The 16265-nt window shown below is 44.1% G+C and overlaps 1 protein-coding gene across 3 annotated transcripts in view; it reads left to right on the plus strand.

The window, feature by feature from the left end:
- The window catches only part of TIMELESS (timeless circadian regulator), a 1506051-nt gene that overhangs the window by 1038826 nt on the left and 450960 nt on the right, over positions 1-16265 (plus strand). For all 3 annotated transcript variants that reach the window (XM_069653695.1, XM_069653693.1, XM_069653694.1), the window contains one exon: positions 3473-3624. In XM_069653695.1, coding sequence (XP_069509796.1) covers positions 3473-3624 — 152 coding nt within the window. The remainder of the gene's footprint in view (positions 1-3472; positions 3625-16265) is intronic.

Genomic DNA, 16265 nt, shown 5'->3' on the forward strand with positions numbered 1-16265 from the left:
AACGCCGCCTGCCAGGGCTGAACCCAGCGTCACATGGAGCTGAGGAGACGGATTGTAATGACCCAGCGGTTCCCGCTCCCTGGTTGCATGGAGCCGAATTGATGACAGACAAACAGTAATGACTCAGCAGTTCCCGCTCCCTTCATTCACAACCGGTCATTTTCCGAAATGGACACGGCTGACAGGGAACCATCGCGTTCAACTGCGAGTCCCGACCAGAAGGAACATCAGGCAAGGGAATACAGTCTCCTACACACACCCGTCTCCCGTTCAGCCATGAACCACGCGGCTTCCCTCATAACCAAACAAAATCAAGTAACAGAAGCCAACACGATAAGGAACGTGTCCCGCTCCCCATTTTCCACATTTTACTCATCTGCCTGTTTGAAAAACAACGCTCCGGAAAGTTTACTTGTGTCAGCTTGCATGGAGGCAGAGGAACCCCGCAAGTTTCCAGTGTTGCCGGGAGAGGCTGGATGGTGAACCTCGGGCAAAGAGAAAGGGGGCGGGCTTGGGGAATATTTATAGAAAAAGAGCCCAGAGCAGCCCTGATTGGTCCAAACAGCCCCATCCCCTATATAAGGATTAAACTGATGGACTGTGTGTGTTTTTCCGATTCTCTTTCAGAACACAGGAGAGAGAGAGAACTGCACCTGAGATGCTCTGGGCATACGAGGACTAGGCGTCACCTTTTCATTGTTCATCCATATCACTGAGGAAGAAAGAAGGTTAATTGAGAATCTTGAGCCATCATTTTTTTTTGTTTTTTTTTTGTTGATCCTGAATAAAGGCTATTTAAGTTCCTTCAACCCAGCTGCTGTCAGCTTCATCATTACAAGCACCTTAGAACTTTGTTTGAAACTGTAAGAGGAAGCTATAAGTCTAAAACTTAGAGAGCCCCATTTTCACTTTGTATTTAGTTTAGCATGTAAGGGTCAATTTAGGGTTTTTGGACACATGACAGAGGACGCTTTATTTGTTAACATCCTGACACTGACGCGCCTTACTGGTGTTGGGGCAGAGAAACCCCTCTTAGGGTCAGGGGCAGATGGGACTTCTCCACCCCTTTTTTCTTTTATGACGAATAAAAGTTCAAAGTTAATACAAAACCTGTTACTGTGTCTGAGTCTTTACTCTTGACCCCTTACAGCGACCACTTTTAAACTAGAATTGGGAAGCAGCAGATGAACCCCAGGTAGACATGCATATCACTTGACATATTGACCACTTCCCCACTCTTATACCTTGCATGCATAAGATTAGAAACTGGATGAGTGACCTCACTAAAACCAATGTCATCCTTGGTCCCGGTCATTTGCTTCACAGGCACAATACTGTGTCAATTGTGACTAAACTAACACCTAATTTCAGCAAAGTTGGTATAACTGGGTGTCATATGGGACACAGATCTTGTGCTTTAATACCAGATCAATGCAGCTGTCAGTGGTTTCCTTCCATCCACTTTTGCGTGTGCTGCCTTTTAACCTTAGAGGACTACCACGTCTAAGTCGGCTCCCTAACCATTCAAAATTGGTTTATAAAAATGTTTTATACTCTGGGCTGTTAGCATATCAAATCAAGCAACTGGATGCATATCAAATCAAGCAACTGGATGCTCTGCACAAGTGTGGAAAATATTTTCTTTCCAGGCCCTTCATCAGTGGAATTCTCTAACGCCCTCAGATTATCTGATTGGTGCTGTAGTGCCCAGATGCAGTCAGTTTTGCAGTATTATGCTATACAAATGTTTAAAATTCAACCATTTTGTTTTAAAGTACCTTATGTGCCCTTTCCCTTTTGGACACACTTACTGTTAGCATTCATTGTTGGTTTGTACTTATCTCTTGTAGAACTTTCTTTAATGCACACACTTTATAAAGAGACTATACAGTTTTAAAATACATACTAGCGTGCGTGTTTGTTTACATTCTCGTATAGTGTAACTGGACTGCTCTATTACATTTTCCCCATGAGAGTTTGAACTAACTTGGTGGAAACCCTGCACTGACAGTAAAGGTTGGACTCCTTAAACCCCTCTTCAGAGGCTTCAGACAAATCTCCTCAGCAGTGTAGTATTGCCAGAAATGGTATTATTTATAAAGGCACAATCTTACCTCCATTATTTGTTAATACACTTTTTAGTTACCACCAGCATACTGTTGACGCTTTATGCCGTCCTAGGCGCTTTTTTCACACACAGGAAGGAAGCCAAAACTTGGTGTGAGTCCAGAGTTACCTCGCGATTCAGACCATTCTATTAGGCTTCTTCTTCATGATTATTGTGTCTGATTTGAGATTACCCAATGCAGTATTCTGATATATTCAAGCTAGTAGTAAACTGGGATCGAGAATAGTAATCTCCTGGGATAGTGCGAATTGGGAGTAGATTGGCATTCAAAATGGCAATATTCTAAATTTCTTTTAGAACTGGGAACATATTAGGTTTGTCAAACTGTGTATATAGGAATTTTGCATAATGGAAATATACTGGCATGTTGGCAGCTGGACTAGAATTGCCATTGTAAACTACGAGTGTACTGAATTGTGTTATTGTAAACAGTGTACTAGAATTGTGCATTATAGAAAATTGAACAACATAGGGAAAGTACTGGAATGGTACCTGCTGGGGTGTTAAATGTGACATATACTGGGATCTTCCACACTGCTTATGCTACTTCACCCAGGTCGTTGACCTCAAATTGTCAAGTGTTCTGTGCTCTGAGATCTCTGTGCATATATCAAATAAAAACATAAATCGACACATTCTCGGGTTTATCCCTTTGACTAACATTGGGTTTTTGCTAGCCTCTAAACACTATTCAAACTTGATTCCTCAACATTTAGATACTTATGCTGATTTCACAGCCCTCAAAGAGACACTATTGTGAAAAGCGAATCACCTGTAACATACTACCTTATCTTTTCTGCAAGGGTGATCTAAAGTGAATATTTTCATGTGACCATTTCCTTACTGTTGTTAATTGTATACTACCCTGTACCCTTTCTCCGCCCGCGCAACTCTTGAGAGTACAGATTTAGCTGCCTTACACATTCACCCTGTGGTGAGTCTGGCAGCATTCAGAGAGTCCCTGCAAACCAAGATGTGGATTTATCTTACTGAACCCTAAACTAATTGTCTAGTAAAATCCTTCTACTTAGTCAGCATTTCCTGAGGGTAGGCTTTACCCTACAATTATTCAATAGCTTAAACAAGCCTAAAGATCCCCCTAAGGAAACTGCTTAAGGGGAAGCACGAGGGAGAGAATGGTGGGCCACTATAACCATGGGTTGAGAGTCATATACTGTAGAGGGATGAATGTAACCACAAGGACCAACTGTAGTATGGAGTACAAGAGCACATTCAGGCATTGTGCAGTGCCAGAGCAATTGTGCCTGTGGAGTTTGTGGTTGGCTTTAGGATCACACTGCTGCCCCAAAATGTTTACCATCAATTTGCCTCTTTCTGTGGCAGGAGCTGGTGACATTTGCCAAATACGTTGTCAACAAGTTCTTCACCTTGGCAACCACCAACAACAAGGCATATGTTGAGCTTCTGTTCTGGAAGAATGTTGCAGCAGTGAATGACATGGCAGAAGGCTATCAAAACACAAAGGAAGGTACCAGGTGAGCTTGTCATCCGAATGTGGTCGCAAAAACAACTCTAAGCTTTGTTGCTGATAGTGTTGCTAAGAAATAAATCTCAACTGTGGATACACCAATGGCATGGTTTATTTTACGAAAGCACGAAGTTTGTGTGTATATTTGTTTTGTGATCCTGTTTTGGGGAGCCATTATACAATCTGTGACTCATGTTTTATGTGTGCTCCATAAAGGGATCCAGTGCTTGGAGAGATTGTGATGGTTCTGTAAGGTATGAAATAGTGTTATGCAACGCACTAACTATAGGGACTGTTCGTATTGTAAACCTCATTGGCTATTCTAGAGCAGAGGGTGGATAGAAAATTAATTTAAGCTATGTCTGGCGCCACTGCAAGAACCGATCTGAAGCACCTACAAAAGTTGCAGGATCGGAAGCTTTCGCCATAGTTGCGTTAGAGAAAATTATTGAGCTTGATGAATTCCATCAATTATTTAAAAAAAATATATATTGTTCAGTATGGAACCTAATGTTTCAATGCCTTCCTTGTCATGAGAAAAGTATTCTAAGGATATGTATTTTAGGATGATCCCATGCTAGAACACTAATGGCATGTGTCCTTTGTCCATCATTCATTTAATCAGTAATTTGAAACATAACCTTTGCACTTGCATGAAGTCACTGCAGATGACACTATGGAAACCCTCCTATGGGTCACCCAAGCGTACCCTGGCGAAATCCTCCCATCTCTAGGGTTAAAGCTTAAGGGATTGCTGGGCAGGGTTAGACCTTTTTACTGGACTTGCTGTCGTGGAATGATTTGATAAGGCTAATCCTATTGGTTCAAAGCATCACCCATGACCCTGCTGCTCAAACTTGCCTCTGTGTCTAGTTTATATAGTACCTTAACCTAACATGATATATACCCTTATGGCACCCATGGGTGGGGTTACAACCCTGCGCCCCTAGTGTATGTTTTTGGGCACCTGTGGGTGGCTCACAGAGCACGGTATGAGCTGGTGGCAGCTCCATGCTGAATTTGACAGGTGCCCTGAGTATCCTCCATTTTGGGATGTCCAGGTCCTGCCATTGGAATCAGTTGATTCCTGATAGAAAACAAGATGGCTCCTGTGGCCTCTTGCTTTCTATTGCCTGTTACCTTGTTTTCCCAAAGTCCTGGGAAGCCCTGACTCCCTCCCTTCCCCCTGACTGGCTGTTGGGTGGAAGTTCCATATATGGTGGTGGTGTGAAGTCCAGTCCAGACTGGCTGGAGCCTTCCCAGTGACTGTATGTTGTGGGTACACCCTGTGTGTGGGACCTGGGTGAATGGAGTGTGTGACCAATATGCACTTCTTGTTGTGGCTGTCTGGTTTCTGGTATGAGAGACAGACTGAGACAGCCCTGCCCAAAACTGGCCTGACTGCAGTGTGTAGTGTTGAATGGCTGGGTACTTGTCCCAATCCACATTCCTTGTTGTGAGTGTCTGAGAGGGAGGCGGATGGCCTGAATGCACTGTGTGCCTGATTGGCTGGCTGACTGCATGAATGCCCTTCTGTATGATTGGCTGCTGAGTGTGACCCAGCTGTGTGGATGAGAGACAGGATATTATATCTGGGGACCTCTCACCACTGGAAATTGTTCAGAAGCAGTGTCTCAACTGTTTATCCACGACACCCAGCTGGAAGAAGACTTGCTGTTGCATTGGCTTCGACCTGATCTGAAAGCTGCCGAATTTGTTGAACACTGATCCGAGAGAGGACCTGGTAAGGCGCCCTCTTCCCGTGCTCTGAGGGACCATCGAGCACCGCTGACCTTCGCCGAAGCTCCCTGGGAGTCAGACCCCTCGAAAGGCTGCCGACCGGAGATGGGACCGCCGAGGAGATCGAAGTGAAGCACCCGGACTTCGCCGCCGTCGAAGTCCATTGCAATCGACCAGCGTTCGCAGGTTTGTGTAACCGCTGGAGGCCCGTCGAAGTTGTGTTGCCCCCAAAGAGGGGACCGCTTGATGCCGAGCCGCCGACGACGGAGCCGCCCGCTCCTTTGCCTAAGAACATTTGAATCGAAGGACTCCCTTGTCCGCACCGACGACCGCTTTATCCTGCCGGAGAGAGTCGAGGCCGCCGACAAGAATCCGCCGGTGGGTTTCCCGCCACCTGAAGGCCACAAAGACTTCGACTCAACGCCCTTGTTGGGCCACAGTTCTTCTGAAACTATTTGCGGTCCAGCACTATCAAATGGCGAGGTGCCCCGCACACCTCATCCTCGCAGGACGTCGCCGACGAGCACCGCCTGGATCGACGCTGTGGTCTCGGCACCCTTCAACTTTTCATTGACGCCGTCGACGCCACGTTCACTTTCTTCGATGCCTCTCGACAATCCATGACTCCTGCTTGAAAGGGGGTCACTCAAGAAGGATTCATCGACGCTTCTTCGGAGAACTCTGCTCCACCAGGTACATTGGGGGGGTAAAAACATTATAGGAGGAAATAAGACTATTGAGCAATATATGGACTGGGCTTGTGCTATATCTTTATTTTACAGGTTGCCCAGGTGGGGGGGGATTTCCACACAGCACTGTGTCTAGTGGTAGGGGCCAGAAATCTGCCTATTGTTTCAACCATCTTGCTTTCCTTCCCATCTCTATTGCTGGTTTCCTTGTTATTGATCTGTGTGACATTTTAACAGTATAGTTGATGCACTTTAATGAGATCTGATAATATTGGTCGTACCACTTTAGAACTGTATTTATTTGCCATTGTTGACTTCGGAGTGCAAAGTGAGTTATTGTAATGGTGTACATACCTTTGAATATTAATTATATAAAGACTGTGTTTTCAGTAATACAGTGTGTGGACATTCCTTTGTGGGGGCTTGGGGACTACACTGTACTTAAGAACCAGCCTGCATCACCTCCTGAGAAGCTAGGCCTTGATTGCTCGTCCATTGCTACCTTATAGAGAATCTTGGCTGGGGTCCTCTGTGCCTCTCCTCTACCATATAGAGAGCAGAAGTACAGACACCCCCCTCCAGTACTTTACACCTAGGACATGCAACTTTCATGCAAAAGCGTTGTGACACGAACCTGTAGCATTCTGTAATGCAAACAATAGTCCCTATACTTGTTGGACATCTCCAATAATATGACACTTGAAAAATGAGCGTGCATAGAACATAGCACCCAACATAAACTCCCGGGGGAGTGGGGTGAACCTGGGAATCATAAATCCTAACAAACCGATAAGTACACAATTAACTGCAATACCACAAGACACATCGTAACCTTAGTATTAGTGGAAGGCCCTAGATCTGATGGTTAGTACTGAACACATATCGTAGGGTACGGATTAAAAGGGAAACTCAATAATTAAACGCTAAGGTCTAATACAGTACTCCATATTCTTTTGAACTCCCTAGGGCATTATCCAAATATTAATGGACTGCCACATATAATAATATATTATAGGCAGAGCGAGAATGAAACATAAACCCTAGCCAATGGCTATCAACAATTAGTAAAACATTTTAGCGACGGTTACCCGATTCATATATTTCAATGCAAAAATAGTTTACTAGAAATAGTCACAATGTTACTTACATTCCGATGAAGGAAATGCATATGAAGACATTAAAGGTACTCTCAAGTTTTTACATTTTTTAAAATTGTTTGGTTTATTTAAACCTTTCAAAAAGACTCATCTAATTATCATATTCATATGGAGCTTAAATCTAGATCGAGAAAGAAAATAGGAGAAAGCATTGCGTTACATAGCCATATAGTGAGTAAGTGTGTAGGTCTATTTCACTAGGAGCTTGGTTTAGGAAAGCTAATGTTTTAGATCGTTACTTCTCTCAAGGGCTTTTGTAAGACTTCTTCCAGAAATGTCATTGTCGCTTGTATCATCAATACATTTCTCCCCTGTAGAAGCAGGTCCCACCATTCCTCGGCGGATAAGGACATGACCTTGTCTACTAGATGGGTATTTAGATCTCAGTTCTCGTAATGTTTTGCAGGTAACTGTTATATGTTCTAAAGATTCCTTTGCGTCACTGGCTTCACAGAATCTGCATGAGGCGTTGCATGTCATTGTCAGTCGTCTTTGTAAGACTTCGCCAGTTGGTAAGGTATTTAGTCGAAGCCTTACGAATAAGTCTCGGCAGTAGCTTAATGGAAATTTAGAAAGTTGCAGGTAAGAAATTGAGGGCTCGTCTTTTGCATTTGAGTGGTATTGACAGTCCGTATTTAGATCCTGTGGCTTGCGTCTTTATCCAATCATATTCACTTAGATATTTGTTTAACTTTTAGGTTGGCTATCAGCATATCAACTGAGGCTTCGATGTTGATAAGCCATAACGCACATTTGCTTTTCCATCTTTGTAGCAGCACTTCAGTCTTTGGCCGCTACGTTTCTAATGATGTCCAGTGGAAGGAGATAATCAGTCATAGATTTCGTGTACAAGGATAGTGTCTTCCATAGGACAGCCGACTCCATAGATTGAAGGCCCAATTCTAATCTGATTGAGGCTATTGGGAGCCCTTTAGGAAGTCTGTTACTCGCCTCCAAAACAGTCCTCCTAAAATGGGCCATGTTTGCCAGGCTAAGTTCCGGAGAGCTTCTGCTCCATAGGTCAGTATCGGAAGCACTTTCTGTTTGTAGAAAGTGATGACTGGGATGATTGTTTAGGTCCCATATCGTTTATGAATCACCTGTCCCTGAGCAGATAATCTTATTGTTTTAGATCTCAGGGTGTCAAACCATTCTTTTTCATTTATGTTAAGGTTGAACTGGATCCCCAAGTATGTCAACTTTACTTGCAGCAGCTTCTGGTTTCCCAAACTCACATGAAACTAACTTTCCCTTTGGTAGGCCGCTTAGCGAGACTGGATACTTCCATTATATGTTTTTGTTGTATTTATCCTTGGATCATTGCTGGTAGTAATGCTAAGAAATCATTCAGTCTATGCTGCAGGCCGATGGGGGCTTTGTCTATGAAGACCAGATCATCTGCGTAGAGGATCTGTGAGACAGGTAGCTTATTGATCTTTGGTGGAAAAGCGATCACTGCGTTTTGTGAGTCTTGGAGATCAGATATGTATAGGTTAAATAATGTGGCAGCTAGTGGGCAACCCTGTTTTAAGCCATGATATGTTAATTGTTTTTTTTTTGTAAGGTCACCTTGACTAGAAATCCTAAACTCAATAGAGGTTTCTGAATACAGTGCAATGATGGCGCTCACCAAGTCTTCAGGGCATCTCCACATTCAGAGCTTCATCCACAGCTCGTGTCTATTGACACTATCGAACGCCTGTTCGAGGGCCATGAATGCAAGGTAGTAAGTCACGTTCTGCTGTATGGCTCTAAGTTTTAGAACATTTAATATGAAAAGGTTTAAAGTCGTACCAATGCCTTTGACAGAGCCGGTTTGTCTTTTGTCTTGGCAGCCGCTTCTGGTTGCCCAGTTATTCAGGTCTCACAACAAGATTGAACCAAATAGTTTGCCCATGATATCGAGAAGGGCAGTGGGGCTAGTTTCTTGGGTCCTCTGTCGCCCTTTTTGAAAATGGGTATTGTAATGGCACGTGTCCAGGATCGAGGTATTGCTCTGGTGGTCTTGATTTGGTCAGACAGAAGGCAAATGAACTCTGACCAGGGGCCGATATATGCCTTTAACATTGTGTTTGTCAGGTCATTAAGACCAGGGGCACGTGATGGATTTAGCCATTTGATCAATGTCTTCATGTCATCCAAGTTACACTTAATTGCCTAGGAGCCAGTTGACGGTGTGGAAGCTGGCAGTGTTGCCGTTGGTATTGGCGCAAACAAAGCAGAAAAATGGGATATCCAGGCGGTCTCTGTTACTTTGGTAATTTGTAGGCTCATCTGGAAGCGACTGTTATTGATGAGCTCCCATAAGTGTCTGGTGGTGTTCTGGTCAACCTTTAGCATTTGTTTGGCGTCGTATTGTGCTCTTGTCACTTTGGTTGCAATTAGACAGTTCTTTTAAACTTTCTTTTTTTTTAATGATTATCGGGATGCCCTTTCTCAGGCCAGCTCGTAGAAGTTTCTTCTCTTCGGTCACCAGGGTGTTTGTTAGGTGCACTGGAGCGAAGGATGGCTTTTCATGGGCTCTTCGGCTTTCGTGGAAATCTTGAGTAACCATGTGCATTCAGAACTAGCCTTGGTTCCATTGAGAAATCTGTCAAATTGGTTAGTTATGTCGATTTACTTAATTAGTTTTTAAATGCAATCTGTTTCTCCCTTGTGATATTTCTTGGGGCTGAACATATTCCGATTCCGGGATGTCGATCTGCGTCTCGAGTTTGCAGGTTATTTTCAAGAGATTGTGATCGCTTGTTGGAATCTGGATAACTTTAAACCTTTCTACCAGTTGCACAAGGTTAGCAGAGACAAATGTGTAGTCTAAACAGGCTCATAGCACTCCCATGTTCCAAGTTGTATTTCTGGGATATCTCCTTGGGTTGCTGCATTCAGCATCTGGAATTCGCGCCCTGAAAATGAATCTGTCCATTTTAGTGGATTTCTACTCAGATTTCTGTGATTTATGATTAGACATAGTTTATTGTTTATTTATTATGCGCTTATACACAAGTGTTTCAGAGCGCAACCATGCATGTGAGGGGAAGACATGGGGAACACAAGACAAATGATCTTACTAGGCATGGTTCATTCAGATTATGCAGGTGAACAGAAACATGAAGTGTGTGTGGAGGGTTGGTGGGCAACAGGGACCAACTGTGCCCAGTCCCATCAGAACCTGGGTTAAGTGCAGAGAGATACCACTCTCCTGGGTCGTAACCGAAGTGCAGTAGTGCTGCGGCAAGTGCAAGGCGTGGGTGCAAGTGCAGTAGACTGGCGAGGAAGCTTGGGAACTGTGAGGCTCTGAAGCTACAGCGAAACTGAGCAGAAGTAGAGGAGAGAGAGTGAGAGCCGAAAGAGGTGGTTAGCAGGGGAGGGAAAGGGAGAAGGAGGAAGCGAAGAGGATAGTTTTGAGGCATTTCCGGAACTTAAAGCTCTGGCTCAAGACGGAGAGAGGCAAGGAGGCTGTTACAGAGGGAGGCACTTTCAGTGGATAAAGATCTCTTCCCCCCCCCCCCCAACCGTCCCCAAGTCTCTGCTCAGAGAAGCGGCTCACCCACAGAGTGTTGGAGGAAGACAAGCGGAGGGCTCGGGACGGTGAGTATTTAGGAAGAGAGTGTTGTAGATAGTGGGTCCAGACCCCAGAAAGCATTGTGGACAATGCAAAGGGTCTTGAACTTAATCCTTGAAACCACGGGGAGCCAGTGAAGTGATTTCAGCGCCAGAGAGATGTGGTCTCTGGGCTTGAGGCCAAGGATAAGTCTTGCGGTTCTGTTCTGGATGAGTTGAAGAGGACGGAGGGTAGAAGAGGGCCGGTTGAGAAAGAGGCTGTTGCAGTAGTCCAGCCTAGAGAGGACCAAGGCTCTGGACACAGTGAGCCTCAGGGGGCGGGGGGAAGGAGGGGAGAAAAGGTAAATACCTCTGAGAAGGTGCAGTTGGTAGTGGGACTTTTAGAGATGTCTGTGATGTGAGACGAGAAGGATCGGGTGGAGTTCATCAACCAAGCGCATGTTTAAATCTCTGCACAGAAGAATGTGGGGGTCTTTGTGGGCCAATAGTATATCATCTAATGCTTTCAATATCACTACAATGAAGGTGTCATAGTTGAACTTGTCTACACTGTTATACACATTGCACATAACCAATAGTGTTTTTCTCGAGTCAAGCTTCGATTGTTTTTCGACTGTTGATATTTGGACTAAGGAGTTTGGGTTTTGAGTTTCTTTCACAGTTAGCCCTAGACTTATCCTGACAGCAAACTAGAATGAGGTCTGCCAGCTTTCCCTTTATAGCAGGATTGAGATGGGAGATGGGAGACACTCTAAGCCTATGTTTCCCTGAGGCACAGTATGTCCTATTTTTCTAACCCCAGGTTGCCAGTATTGAACAAATGACTAAAGCTGCGCGTGTTCCATGATGCAATTTTTAGGAGTCTTTGTCAGCTCTTTTCCTGGCTCTATTGGTTGTGAGTGGAAGATAGAGCTAGCTATCCATGGGCAGTTGAGTCATTGTGACTTGTCTTTTTGTCAAATGTTCTGGATCGGTCGTACATACATTATTGAAACTCTCAAAAGCAAATGGTTTGAGCTCCCCCCTTTTAGAGAATTAAAGGGGAAGTTCACTCAAAAATGTTATTGTCTCAAAAGATGGGCCATAATAAAAAATATATATATAAAAAAATATTTTTAGAGAAAGTTCCTATGTAAAATTTTGAGCAAATGAGGCTCAAAGTTTTGACATGGGGCCATCCATTTTGTGAATTGAAGCAGCTCCTCTGTTCATTTTAATCTCTGCTCTTGCTGCAATAATCAAGCAAAAGCCCTGTAATGGAGCTTTCTTTTTTTTTTTTTAAATTGTTTTAGTTGATATTTTCAACTTTTTCAATAATCTGTAGCATTGCATTAGTAGTGCAAATTTAACATTTACATGCCTTAACATAAGATTGAAATCACATAATTTGCTTAGATCTTCACATCTTTACGTATAAATATTCAGTAATTCTGTGCATATGTTTAGTTGCCTAAGTTTAGAAATCGGAAATTTTGAATAATACAGTACATCACATGCTTTACAAGATTATAAAAATGTATTAAAGTACTTACATTGTTAGAAAAAGTAATGACATTATAAATTTACACATGCTAAAATATGACACTCATAAATAAACAGTTTCGTCTATACGAATATAAACCTATTTTACTGAAGAAGACACTAATAAAAGATACACAAGATTCTTTGTCAATACACTTAAAATGTTGGTTTAAAATTGTTCAGTGAATGATAATGATAACTAGATTAGGGGGATAAGAGAAGATTTCCTAGCTCATGGCTCTTCTGATAGCTTCAAGGCTAAGAGAAACTGGACTGACGCTATATTTGTTGAGATGTTATTTGCATTAAATATGTAAATCCACTTTTGCTCCTTAGTTAACAAATTAAATTCTTTGAGATGTTTAAAAAAGGACAGTTTTCTTGATTCTACCAAGGATGAGCATTCTGTGAATAGATGTCAATGTGTGTTGGCCATAAATGTAAGCGCATTTGAAGGATTGCTGTGGCATAGGCCGGATCTGTAGTAGGAGATGGTGCATGGCTTTATGTTGAAAGGCCCCGGATTTGAACGTGGCATAGGAGTTGCATATTTCCCAAGTGTTGCAACTTGCACCAATCCCACCTCCAAAGCTTTAACTTCGCTTTATCAGGCTCCTCCAATAATAGGTCTAAGGATAGGTCAGCGGTATCACGGATAGTTTGGCAACAAGCTTGCCATACCTGCAAAGGATCAGGTGGAGAAGAGCTGATTTTAATACTGGTAAAAGATTACAGGTGGGTGGAGTGGAGATGAGTTATTTCTGATAGGCTGCTAGAAATTGCCAGGCTACAATTGCTGACAGTGCAATAAGGCCAGTTTCATATTGTATTATTGCGATGGGTGCACTCTGCAGAAGGGATCAAATCTTTCTCCAGTATGCCCCTTCGAGGATATCCCATTGTGGAGAATTGTAGGGGGTTTAGACTGTCCTCCATATGTAAATATAGGAACCACTTTAAGCTTGTAAAAAGTTATTGCCAGTTTGTAGGAGAATTTACCGTATTTAAATTGAAGTGCTTTTCCTTGAGTGGATAGTAATTTCATTCTACTTTTTAATTCTTCTTTGTATGGACGATCTGAGGAATGTGTATTAAGCTTCACACCAAGGTTTTTGTAGTATGATACTTGTGTTACTGAAGCTTTGGATAATTTCCAGTTAAATTGATTTAGGGATGTGATGGTGGAGAATTAAAGTAGTAGATTTGAACGTATTGATAGACAGATGATGTGAGCATAGGTGTCCAAAGTCGACAATTGTCTTTGGAGTCCTATAGGAGTCCTGTCTAAAATCACTAAATTATCAGCGTATAAGATCCACGCAATTTGTCTGTCCCAGCTTTAGAGGAAAGGAAAGCACTGACTTAAAAGCTGTTTCAATGTAATTAATATAAAAGTTAAATATAAACCCTTGTTTTAATCCTACGGATGTCACTATGGGTTGGGATAGGAGGCCATCAGTAGTGAGTTTAATTTTTATAGAAGTATCTGAATACAATTGTTGGATAAAATAGATGATGTGTGGAGGTCATTTTGTATTTAAAAGCTTCAACCATAACCATAAAGGTTCTCGAGAGAATGAATCAAAGGCTTGTCTAAAATCAATTAGTGCTAAGAAGACTGGTTGCGTGTTCATAATAGCTTGAGTTTTAATTGCTGATAGAATTATTAAATTCAGTACAGTTCTTACACGTTTTATGAAACCAGATTGATGTCCAGCTAAAAGGTTGTTAGCATCAAGCCATTTTGTGAATTCACGAAGAATGAGTCTTGGCAAGATTTTCCCTGGCACATCAAGAAGTGCTATAGGTCTATGATATGATATGGCATTTATAACGCGCCTATACACAAGTGTTTCAGGGCGCAACGAGGCAAGGGAGGGGAAATAAGGCAAGACGGAGACAATGATCCTACTAGGCCAGGTGACATTGAGATTGTGCAAGTGCAGAGGGGGAGGGGGGGCAGGGGTCAGTGCAGTGCATAGGATAACAGTAAACAAGAAATACTATTAAATAAAGGTGCAGCCAGCTGGTGGCAAGGGTAAGTGCAGACATCAGGGGCAAGTGCTGGTACGGGCTGTAGTGATACAGAAACAGTCCCAGAGAGCAAGGGTTGCCAGAGGGGCAGTGCAGGTGTGTAACTGGCGGGGAGGGCACCTGGGCCCGAGATCAGAGGGTAGGCAGGTAACCAGTGCACTTTCAGATTCAGCCAGGAGATCAACAGGGGAGAGGAGGAGAGAAAGCAGAAGCAAAGAGAGAAGGTCTTGAGGTGCTTCCGGAACCGGAGATGGTTCTCTTCAAGTTTCAGAGGCGCTGGGAGGCTATTCCAGTTGGAGGCCCCAGCAAAAGAAAGAGATCGACCACCAACTCGCTGCTTGGAGAAGCAACTGACCATGAGGGATTTGGAGGCGGATGAGCAAAGAGCTCGAGATGGAAGATATTTAGGAAGAGAGAGTTGAAGGTATTGAGGTCCCAGGCCCCAGAAGGCCTTGTGGACAATGCAGAGGATTTCAAACTTAATCCTCGCCGCCACTGGGAGCCAGTGCAGGGATTTCAGTCCTGGAAAGATACGATCCCTGGGTTTGAGGCCAAGGACAAGTATCAGTCCTGTTTTGGATGAGTTGCAGAGGGCGGACAGTAGAGGCAAGCAGATTTAGAAAGAGGCTGTTGCAATAGTCCAACCTAGAGAGAACCAGAGCTCTGGAGAGAGTGAGCTTCTGGGGGAAGGAGAGGAAAGGAAGAATACCTCTGATGAGGTGCAACTGCTAGTGTGACTTCTTAGAGACGTCAAATGTGAAGAGAGAAGGAAAGCGTGGAGTCGAAGATGACCCTGAGGTTTTTAGCCTCACAGGTGGGAGCAGGAAGAGGGCCAAGAGAGGCCGGCCAGAGGGTGACAGGAAAGGGGGGAGCGGGTGTGCCGATGAGGAGAATCTGTGTTACTGTCACTAAGGCAGAGATCATTGGCGGCACACCACTCCTGGATGCCGGACAGACAGTCAGAGATGAGAGAAGAAGAAGAGGTGGAGGAAGGGAGCCTGAAAATGAGTTCCATCCGCATAGCACTGAAAGTTGGGGCAGAGGGCGACAATGCAGTGGGCAAGGAGTGCCAGGTATTGGTTGAACAGCCAGGGAGAGGGGTTAGACCCGTGGGGAACACCACAGGTAGAGATAGAGGAGAGGAAGGACCCAAGTTGAAGGGTCGATCGGAGAGGCAGGAGGTCAGCCAAACCAGGGTCTGATCAATGATACCCAAGTTATCATGGAGAGGGTTGAGCAGAAAGGAATAAGAGAGATCAAGTAAGATGAGGACACGGGGGGGGGGGGGCTGTTGGAATCAAGATTGGAGAGCAGGTCTTCACAGATGTTCAGGATAGCAGTTTCCGTGCTTTTGGCAGCTCTGAAGCCAGCCTGATGGTCATGGAGACAACCAACAGATTGTGTGACGATCTAGCTGGGAGATGGCTAGCTTTTCCAGGGGTTTGCCCAGCAAAGGAGTGATGGAGATTGGGCTGTAGTTAGCAGGGTAGATGTGGTCAGCAGGGGGTTTCTTAAGAAGAGGGTGCAGAGGGGAGGGGAAGACTCCAGTGGCGAAGGAATGGTTGCAGAAATCAGCCAGAGCAGGAGCCAGGGTGTCAATGTGGTCCTTGATGATTTTGGAGGAACAGGGGTGAACCTGTTTTGACGAGACTTTCATAGATCAGACTTGTCTAGAAACCTCATCAGCGGAGAACAGGGGAAAGGCAGAGAAGGAGAGAGGAGAGGTGGCCGTAGAAGGGCCAGAGGAAGAGAGGGGAGGAGAGGGAGGACAGGATGTCCTGAGTTTTAGAAATGAAATGAGAAGCCAAGGCTGTCCGAAGGGCCTGGGAGGGGAAAGGAGAGGTAGAGACTGCAGCAGGATTGGCCAGCTCCTTGCAGATTTTAAAGAGTTCAGCCGAGTTGTTAGATGCCACGGACACGCAGGCTTGGATGTGGGCCCTTCATGG

This window comes from Ambystoma mexicanum, chromosome 3q (genome assembly GCF_040938575.1).
Source record: "Ambystoma mexicanum isolate Mex_15411 chromosome 3q, UKY_AmexF1_1, whole genome shotgun sequence".
Taxonomy (NCBI): Eukaryota; Metazoa; Chordata; class Amphibia; order Caudata; family Ambystomatidae; genus Ambystoma; species Ambystoma mexicanum.